This window comes from Pteropus alecto, unplaced genomic scaffold, assembly GCF_000325575.1.
Source record: "Pteropus alecto unplaced genomic scaffold, ASM32557v1 scaffold109, whole genome shotgun sequence".
NCBI lineage: Eukaryota > Metazoa > Chordata > Mammalia > Chiroptera > Pteropodidae > Pteropus > Pteropus alecto.
Window position 1 is genome coordinate 8,449,506 of NW_006494608.1, and position 10,916 is coordinate 8,460,421.

At 36.7% G+C, this 10,916-nt stretch overlaps 1 protein-coding gene across 2 annotated transcripts in view; it reads left to right on the forward strand.

The window, feature by feature from the left end:
- PUS7 (pseudouridylate synthase 7) overlaps nucleotides 1-5,309 on the forward strand; it is a 46,206-nt gene extending 40,897 nt beyond the window's left edge. For both annotated transcript variants that reach the window (XM_006925379.3, XM_015599552.2), the window contains exons 13-16: nucleotides 708-809; nucleotides 3,338-3,467; nucleotides 4,347-4,438; nucleotides 5,054-5,309. In XM_006925379.3, the coding sequence (XP_006925441.1) occupies nucleotides 708-809; nucleotides 3,338-3,467; nucleotides 4,347-4,438; nucleotides 5,054-5,190 (461 nt within the window). In that variant the 3' untranslated portion in view covers nucleotides 5,191-5,309. The remainder of the gene's footprint in view (nucleotides 1-707; nucleotides 810-3,337; nucleotides 3,468-4,346; nucleotides 4,439-5,053) is intronic.
- The last annotated feature ends 5,607 nt before the right edge of the window (nucleotides 5,310-10,916 follow it).

Genomic DNA, 10,916 nt, shown 5'->3' on the forward strand with positions numbered 1-10,916 from the left:
TACGTCCTCTAGTTTAAAGCTCACAGTATGACTGCGAAGTAGTCTCTTCATCCTTCAGATGTGGTTCAGTCACTTGCCCAGGAGTCACAGCTGCTTAAAAAACGAAAAGACTAGGAGTGCTCAGCATCACATCTGTTTCCAGAGTCCATGCTCTTCTGGATACCTGGCTGCCCTACACTCTGAAGACAGCCTGCTCATCTGCAGGTGTGCCTGATAAATCCACTTAATTATTTTTCTTCCTGATTTCACATTTTTTCCTCATCCAATATTGATAACATCCAGCATATCTTAATGTCCCATGAGCCACCATATTTTATCCTCTAAATACAGACTTTTTTTTAATGTTCATTCTTTTAGCAAAATGCGTTCATTTTTGATAGCTTTCCAAACAGTAATTTGTAGTGTTGATTATTTAATAAAGAAAAGGAGCTGATTGTTAAAAGCAAGCATTCCCACCAAATAAGAGTGCAGCTGCGAAATAAATGTGTTTTAACTTTCTACTTTTTCCAAGTCTGTGATTTTTATTTCTTGGGTAGAGCAGAAAAGACAGGTATGTATTCCAACCAATTTCTTTAAGCTTCTTGGGCCACTGAACCTGGACCACCTTTCACTTCTGACTGCTTATTAGATGTGTATAATTTTAGGAGATTGAGCTCATGAAAATATTGCCTGATATTTTCTTAATTTATTCATTTTTGAATTGGTAGCCACAGCCACCTATATTGAGGAAGAAGATGTTCATAATTACTCCATCCATGATGTGGTAATGCCCTTGCCTGGTTTTGATGTTATCTACCCAAAGCATAAAAGTAAGTTCCCTGTATGGGGAAAATAGTTAAAACAAAGTCTAACATAATTGAGCCACTGGCAACCAAGAATGGGAGGTGGGCGGAATTGGTAGTTTAAATATAATTTTATAACTTTGATATCCATCAGACTTGAAAAACGTTTAGATTTCAAACACATATGAATTTTGTTTACTTACAGAAGTCTCTCAGAAACAGATGCATTCAGATGGATAATTTAAATTAAGAAACAGAATGGTGGTGGTTGTGTTGGTGGTGGTGGTAATATTGGTATTGCTGTTAGTGTTATTATTAGCAGTATTTAGATTTCTGAAATTAATTCACTGGTTCATATTAAGGATGGGGAAGTGTTTGGAAAGAATCATTGAAAAGTGAATGGATAATTGTACTTTAACATTACTTTCTTAACCTTTTTTTAACCATGTAAGTAATATCTGCTCATTACGTTTTAAAAGTCAACAAGCACAGAAATTTATTAAGTGAAAAGTTAAAATTATTTCCCATTCCCCAGAGCCTGTTGAAAATTACTTCTGTTACCTTCATGGATGCCATTTGGGGGAGGAAGGAATTGGAACTTTTATTGTTCAAGGATTCGAAATTTAAAAAAAGAAAGCAGCTCTGAGCATGGCACTAACTTGGCAGACTTGACCCTGGAAGGTTACTGCTGGCCAGGGCTGGGCTGTCCAAGGTGTTTTTCTATTAAAACATCTTTTCTCTTAAGAAGCCAGAATTATTTTTCTTATCAGTGTTATATTCCTTGCAGTTTTATTAATTATAGAATGATTAGGATTAACACCCTACTTTGATATAATGCAAATACTTATAAAAGAGTTAAATAGTAACCTGCCATTTACATGTTAATTTAATCGGATTGCTGTGCTTCTCATACTTCTGTGAGGTTGACTTTACTGAGGCAAAAGGAGAGAAGAGGAACGGTGAATGCATAAGAAGTAGATAAGGGAGGAGTGTGGTCTGCCTTTTGGTGGCACAGTGAGGAATTGAGAGACCAGCACCAGCACCTAGTGGGAGGGAAGGCGCTAAGATGCTAAGAGCCACACTTGCCCTCTTTCCAAGAAAGAAAAAGAAAACATTTTTTCTTCTTTCTAGTACCTTCCAGGATCAGAAACTTGAGTTAATACCAATTAAAACAAATTCAGCACAGCCTCTAACAAAGCCGTTCATGAAAACCTTGTGGGCAAGACAGGGGCCCATAGACTGGATGGGTGGTAGTTCAGGCCTGTGGATTCATATCATGTGCACACTCGGTGTCCAGCAGTGCTTGCTTGAGGAGTCCCTGTTGTCCTGATAAGTGTGTCGTGAGAGAGTCTTCCCTTGACCGGATATAGCCAATATTTTTTATGAATAACTTGAATAAAGAAATCTTATCATCATGCTAAGAGAAATAAGCCAGACAGAAAAAGCTGAAAATCACGTGATATCACTTATATGTGGGATATAAACCTAAAAGTAACAGACAAGCAGGACAAACAAACAGAGGCTCATGGACATGGACTATAGACTAGTGGTCACCAGAGGATAGGGCGGAGTGGGGAGGGGGAAGGTAAACAGGGTAAGGAGTGTGGGGGGGTGGGAATATTATAAAATATTTTTGCAGATCGTATAAACCAAAATAGTTACTGCCAATTATATAGCGGGAGGGGGGAGAGTGTTTAAAAAGAACTGCAGAGGTCATTTAATAGGGTTAAATATAAATTCTCACATTCATGCCCAAAGGTCAAATGTATAGATGGAGAAGGCTCATTTTGATAGTAGTCTACATAAAAAGTGTCCGCAGTTACTGGGTTTGTTGGGGAATACAGAAATATCAAAGGAGGGTCAGTTGAGAGAACCATTGTTTGGCCCAGAGAAAATCTGGCTTAAAGGCCCAGTATTTATGAATACACGTGGAAGAGGGCATCTAGTCTGCTGTGTTCCAAAGCGGTCAACAGAAGTTACAAGAAGACGTATTTCACCTTGGAAAAGGAAGCACTTTCTAATAACTGTATACCTCACAAAGAAGTAGTTCCCCATAAATTGCAGCGTGCAAGCATAGGTGGAGGACTGTCTCTCTTGGGTGTTATGAAAAAGATTCTACATCAGGTGCCAGGGCAAGCCAGATGGTTTTCTCAGGTCTCTTATTTTTTTATACACTTATTTATAACTACCTTCTGCCAGAAAGAGTTGGAGGCTTCTGTGTATGATCTCTTCCATCTCTGAGCATGTATAATGGTAGTTTAGTAACTTCTGATGAAATGGCCTATATTTTATAAACTCACTTGGGAACCTTACACCCCAGATACTGTAGCTGGTTGCAAAGATAACTCACAAGTTGGCCAAAGGTAAGCTGGAGACACCTAGTTCCTAGTTAGTAAGTCACTAAATTTTGATTCCAAAGAATAGACTGGATTGTAAATTAGGGTGACTAATTTTATTAGGGCAAGCCAGCTGAATTTACTGCAGTTTTTGTAGTCTAATTCAAGGTTGCTTGCTGACATGCTGCATTCCAACTAACTTTTTGTATTTTACATTAGTTAGTGAAGCCTACAGGGAAATGCTCACAGCAGACAATCTTGATATTGACAACATGAGACACAAAATTCGAGATTATTCCTTATCAGGGGCCTACCGAAAGATCATTATTCGTCCTCAGAATGTCAGCTGGTGAGTAATAGTTTGGAATGAAACACAACTGAATTACTATGTGAAATTCTAAGCTTGTGTACCGCATATATATTCTTCAGTGCTTATACCTTGACATATAACTGTTGTGGCTATTACTATTATTATTATTGCTATTTTTGGTATTTTTCAAATCATCAGGAAATGAATACAAACTTACAGTGAAAGTGGCTTAGTTTATAGTTTATTGACATTACTGAATTATTGGAGAAATATGCAGAGAATGAACTTTTTCCCTATTTCTGAAAAACTGAAATTTGCTTACAGAGCTATCACTGAGAAGTTACCTTATTCAGAATTAGTTATGAATTTGGAAACCTGATAATATGTTTCTAGAGAGAAAAAGATACTTGTATTAAACTATTTAAAAATACTTTAATACCTAGTATTATCTAAAGCTTTATTTGATAATTTTAGAAATTAAATCCTGAACTAGTTGCCCAATGCCAGGAAATTCTCTTCCCTCCTCTTCTCTGCATTGTGGGGAGAGGTTGACAGAGCTGGACCTGGCCCTCCCGCTCCAGGGGGCTGTTCCTCACGAGTAACACAATGTCGTTAGTGGTGATAACCACTCTGGATAAAATACAATGCTGTGATTAATTCAGTCGTATCTGTGCAAAGCGAAGTTTACTACTTATCAACTGCACAGAAAAGAATTTCCATCTGTCACCTTGCTATATAATAATATAAAGGCAATACTTATATGTAAAATCTGGCCTTGCTCTGCTATTAAATAGTTCCACGTAGAATAATCTGCAATAGACCTATGTGTTTTTCCTTACTGAGCAAGTGTTGATGAATAACTTAGTACATTTTATGGAAGTTCGCGTTCACACTTTTCTTTACGTGTACATTTTGAAGGGAAGTCGTTGCATATGATGACCCTAAAATCCCACTCTTCAACACAGATGTGGACAACCTAGAAGGGAAACCACCACCAGTTTTTGCTTCTGGTAAGTTTACTCAGCCATCAGGTCTGTGTTAACTTTGAAATACTTTCTAAAAAACCTCTTATAATCACCACCACCTCCCACCCGCTCTGTGATTTCTATTTTGTGTTTTGTCATCTTAGTTTCATGATTATAGCTGGAGGTCAGTGATTAAAACAGTAAATCCCACGGAAAATGATTGACTATTAGGGAAAGTTTCGATTTTAGGTGATTGAGTATTTCCTCTCTACCCTCCCAAGACAGTTAACAAAAGTGAGTGAAAATCCAGGAAGAATCTAAAATATTAAATTTGCATTTTCATTGTCAAATTCTTGTTGCCATTCCTTTGTCTTCACCGTGTGCTCTAAAAAAAAAACTACATTCATTTCTCTTCTGTGCTTTCCTTTTGTCTGCCCTTTTTATGGCACAGGATCCAGATAGAATTAGGGTAGAGATATAGCTGTGTCAGACACTCACCAACCTTTTACTTCCATGGCTCATTCTCCAAAGTCCTGTGGAAAGTAGAAGCCTAAGGAAGGGAACACAATTCTTTTGTTTATATAGAGATTATATGACTCGCCCCAGTCAGTCTGCAGCTGCCTTACTTTTCTGACTGTTCTCCTTTTTCTTGCCTGGCAGAAGGCAAATACAGAGCTCTGAAGATGGATTTTTCTCTTCCTCCTTCTACCTACGCTACCATGGCCATTCGCGAAGTGCTAAAAATGGATACCAGCATCAAGAATCAAACCCAGCTGAATACTGCCTGGCTCCGCTGAGTCCTTTGTCCCCAGATTAGAAAATGCAGACAAGCGTTTGCTGGCTTATCATTTTCCTCTTAGCACAGATTCATCCGTGGATTTTGGACCTTTGTAGTAAAAGATTATTTGTATTTTTTCAAGTTTTTCTTAGCTTACTTTGCAATATTTGTATACATATATAAATCCTGAGGATCCTAATTCTAGCTCAGAGAATATAAATTGGTCAGAATATATTTAAGGTGCTTAAATCATAGTAAAATGTCAGCTTTATTGGCTTTCTAATAATTAAAAAGGACTTTGGTTTAAAGTAGCAATTTTAGATTTTGCTACATTCTTGAAGGACAATAGGAATTTTTAACACATTCATAAATGGAGTACACAATAATTAAGAGAAAATACAACAAAAGAAATCTTGACAGTGGATAATTAGAGCACCCCCCCCGACCTACGCATATAAGTAGTATTACTCATGCCTATTTAAATGATGACACAACACAGACAAGGTTCCATAGTTTAGCGTTTAGCACGTCTGCTTTACACGCAGAAGGTCTTGGGTTCACGCCCCAGTGGAGTCATGGTCCATGGTCTACGGCCATGCCACCCTGAACAAGCCCAATGTCTGCTCTCGGAAGCTAAGCAGGATCGGGCCTGGTTAATACTTGGATGGGAGACCACCTAGGAAGACTAGGTGCTATAGGCATAAATGATAATAAAAAAAAAAGCTGAAATAAATGATGACAAAACATCTATAGATTTATAAACACAAAAATGATTGTCGTTATCTAGCTTATGTATCAGGTTCAGATAAGTGTTTATAGATTTTTTTAGTTGCAATAGCTTTTGCATTTATATGATCATTGTCTTGCAGGAGAGTTGCATTGATAGGGCCTTTTTTCTTGATGTAAATGTGTAGCTATTTTGGTTAGGGTCTAATATTTACTCTAGGTGCCTTTTTATGTTCAGAATTCTTTCCACTGGACTGGTGGTATTGGCCCAAAATAAATGGCAGCAGAGAAGAAAACTTTAAAAACATACAAGGGCTCCTCCTATCAGCAGCATTAACCTTTGTCACTGACAGCTTAGGTATTTCCATTTCTGGCATTGCATAAAACTTTTCTCTTGGTGTGAAATGATAAATATGCCTTTCCAAGGGTCTCTGGCATAATTGTACCAATTTTTACTTTCTATCATTTCTAGAACCAAATATAATAAATATTTTTAAAAATTCTTTTCTTCTGGTTGTATTAATAAATCAAATAAATATCTAAAACTAAGTGCAAATGTGAATCTTGGCCCCGAATGAAGGCAAGAAACTAATGAGGGATCCTCAGAAGTGGTATTGACACAAAAGTGTGTCATGATCGGATGTGAGGTATCATAAGAATAATCTAGAATATCAAATCGTATGACTAATTGACCGTATTAGACTGAATTCAGGTTATTCTTGCAGCACCACTCATTGCCTTCCAGTGTGTTTTCTGGAGTTGAAAAGAAAGGGATGAAGAAAAGCTGCCCTACCAGGAATATCGCACCATAGGAGTGTGAACGACATTTGTCCCATATCTGGCAGTGGAAACAAGATTAAGAACTGTTTTTTCAGTCATTACATCTGTCACACTGTGGAGGTTAAAAAGAATTTAAAATACTATGGTAAATGACCCTTTTAGCTGACTGGTTTCTAAAAAATCTTTTGTCCTATGAAGACCAAATTTATTAAATATCTGTTGGTCTGTACTTTCCAGTACTAGCAAGTTATTCTCTTTCAAACTGATTAGTGAAAAAGTATTTATTAAGGGACCCTAACTCTGCCTATTACAAGTGCATTCAGTAGTTCTGCATTTATAAATTTACATTACCAAAAAAAAAAGTGAGGCTAAAGTTGTAAATGTTTTCTTCATCTAGGGAATACTTATGGCTCTATGGTGAGTTCATTTTCCTGGCTGCATTAGCCAACTATCAGTTTGTATATGTCTCTTCTTAAACACCAGTGGGAAAATGATTCAAAGCAGATTCTTAGGACCATTTTGAAACCTGGAGACCTATCATCTAACTCTAGGAACTTGGTCAACTTGGAGTAAATCATAGATGTCAGGAAATTTTCTTGTTAATAAAAGGCAAAGTTTCTCTAAGGCAAATTTACAAAGCCTGAAAGCAACCACAACCTCATCCTCAACATGAAATTATCATTATTTCCTAAATTTTGCTAAAAGAAATAATAAAAGATTTTTTTTATTGTATATAAAACCAGCACTATTTACTAATAGAAAAGTAAGCTAAATAATCAGGCTCATATTATCAACTTTTTATTCTTAGTTGCATGTCATAGATACTAACTAGATAGCCATTACACTTATATAAAAATTTTTTTTTTTCTGATGGACTCCTGAATCAACTGAAAAATTGGTAACAGCTGCAAGAGCACACCAGTGCTTAAAACTTTACCAGTTGTTCCAGGCAGTACAAATTAGCACAAACTGGGATTTGTACTGGAATGCATTTTGTGGCCAATTTTGCACTAAAAAATAAGGGTGTGTGTATAATACAAAATAGAATATATAAAAATGTTATATTAACTTCTGGCCTGATGTGTGTATATGTTGAAACAATAAAATGAGCTAGGAGAGAGTACCACGTAGTTACCACACAAATAAATGAAAGCACATGGAAGAACTACAAAGCTGAGGATAGTGGGGTTCTGACCTCCACAGAATGAAGGGTGTGCTTGCATAGCAAAAGATAACTAGGTTTTTCTTCAACAAAATATGCCTTCCCACTTTATGGGCTACATTCCGGTAGGATAAAAATTCTCAGTTTTGGATCATGAACTCCGTGGAAAATCTGAGGAGAAAGTGTGGACACCGTCTCCAGGTAAAGGAAGGGAGAAGTGATTACACACACACACACACACACACGCATACACATGTATGTGTGCTAACTTTTTATACAATTTTATGGGCTTCAAGGTATTCAAATAACACCCCCTACTCTAGATAAGTGCTTTCCAAACTTTCATGTGCATAGAAATTACCCGGAGACCTTGTCAAATACTGCAGAATATATTTCAGAAAGTTAAGTGTGAAATACTGCGTTTCTCATGAACTCCTGAAGGGTCCCTATGCTGCTGGTGTGCACACCACACTTGAGGAAGCAAGGCTCTAGGCCTGCACTGGCCAGTACAGCAGCTACTACTCGTGTAGTTAATTTAAATTCAAGTTAATAAAATTTTAAATTCAGCTTCTCAGTCAGAAGCCACAGTTCAACTGCTTCCTACTCGTGTGTGGATAGTGGCTGCTGTACTGGTCAGCACTGTTCTAGATAACAAATCAGTCACCCAAGATACGCAGGAGCCTACATTGATCAGGTGTGACACCAACTGATGCTAATGATTAAAGGCAAACTCAATACATGTTTAACATGTGCAAGTGGGATTACCCTGCAGTTAGATCCAGGGATCTCTTGGTTTAAAGAGTTCCCTTTGAAACAGATCTCTCTAGGAGTCTTCCTTAAACTCACTTTTATGCTTCTCATTTTTCTGACTCTAGTATCACCTGTAATCCTTTTTTCTTTCTTTTCTGCTCGTGCTTTCATCTAGATACCTTGTCCAAAGGTTTAGTCAAACCTTAAGGCTCTGTGACTTTGTTGCTTTATATGGGAAAATTATCCAAAAACAAAAGTCTTAACTTCAGTAATTAAAATCTTCCTGGCTGGCATGCACTATAGCTTCTTATGAAAGCAGCAGCTGCAAAAAGCAAGAATGCTTAGTGAGATCACATGATTTTGTTTTCTTATAGAAGTACAGTGATGCTTGTGTTACAGCTTTTCCATCTGTGCTGAAGACTCCTGGAAAGTGACCAGTATGTAAAAGAGATGGCAACATTGAACTATAGTGGGAGTAATTATTCAAAGCTCTCGCCTTCTAATGCATACTTACTGTCCCCTCGAAAGCTCTAAATGTTTCTCCAGAGCAACTCTGTTCAATAGAAATATAATGTGAACCACATATGTGATTTAAAATTTTCCCGTATCCAGATTAACAAAGTAAAGAGGTGAGGTTAATTTTAATCGTATTTTCTTTAAACCATATATCCAAAATATTCCAATATGTAATGAATATAAAGAGCTAGGTATTTTACATTCTCCTTTGTGTAATAAGTTTTTGAAATCCAGTGTATACTTTACACTTTCAATACATCTCAGTTTGGATTAGCCACATATCTGGTGCTCAATAGCCACACGTCATTGGCTACCATATTGAACAGTGAAGTTCTACAAAGATCACTTCTTTATTGTATGTCGTAGGTATAATGGTAAATTTGTCTCGAGCATTAAGGTTTAATTTCTAAAACTGGGAATATGTAGGTTGGCTGTAAGGCTAGTTAAATGTGATTTTAAAATACTTAACAGATTGTTAAGTTTTACGGTGATTGGGAGTAAGTATTTTTGCTATAGGAACATATAACAAACATGATTGTTAATAAATTCTGAAATATTTCAGGATGTTTGAAATTTTCCTTAAGCAGTTCTGACAACACCCTACAATTTTCTCTCTCTTCTAAATAATGCAGAGCTAATTCTTAGTGCAACTTCTATTTAGATTTTAAATTCCAAATTCATGGAATATAAATCGAGGTTTCAGGGATGAGAATGAAGATTGTGTGACTGGTTAGCACATAAGCTGGGAACCCAGGTTGTGCAAGGCTGGTAAGGCAATTGAGGTAGGGCTGAGGTTTTTGTCTTATTTTTATTTTTATTTACAGCTTTGAAGAGATATAATTCACATACCATACAATTTGCTCATTTTAAGTGTACAATTGAAAAGTTTTTAGTGTATTCAGAGTTGTGTAACCATCGCCACAATCAATTTTACATGTTTATCACCCAAAAAAAAACCCATGCCTACCAAAAGTCACCTCCATTCCCAGCCCTGCCCAGCCCTTGGCAACCACTACTTCCCTAACAAGAGCCACTTTCAGTCTCTATAGATTTGTCTCTTTTGGTCAATCATATAAATGGAATTATGTGTGGTCTTTAGTGACTGAGTTCTTTCATTTAGCATAATGCTTTCAAGTTTCATCCATGTTGAAACGTGAGCAGTACTTCATTCCTTTTTACTGCCACATAATATTCCATGCAAATATACCACATATTCTTTATCCATGCATCAGTTGAGACATTTGGGTTGTTCCCACCTTTTGGCTGTCAGGAGTAATGCTCTAAACATTTTTGTTCACGTTTTTGCGTGGATATGTTTTCATTTCTCCTGGGTATATAGCTAAGAATAGAATTGCTGGGTCATATAGTAACTCTGTGTTTAATCCTTTGAAGAACCACAAGACTATTTTCCAAAGCAGCTGTGCCATTTTACATTCCCATCAGGAGCGTATGAGGATTCCAATTCTCCACATTGTCACCAATACTATTATCTCTCTTTGATTATAGCCATTCTAGCAGTTGGTAAGTTGTAGCTCATGGGGTGGGGTTTTTTGGTTTTTTTTTTTGTTTTTTAAAATTTATTTTTAACTATAGTTGATATACTCATTGTGGTTTTGACCTGTATTTCCCTAATAACTAATTATGTTGAACATCTTTTTGTGTGCTTATTGGCCATTCTATGTTTTTTTGAGAATGTCTATTCAGATCCTTGGCTGATGTTTAAATTGGGTAATTTGTCTTTTTGTTTTGTCAAGTTGTAAGAATTCCTTATATTTTCTAGATACATTATCAGATACATAATTGGCAAATAT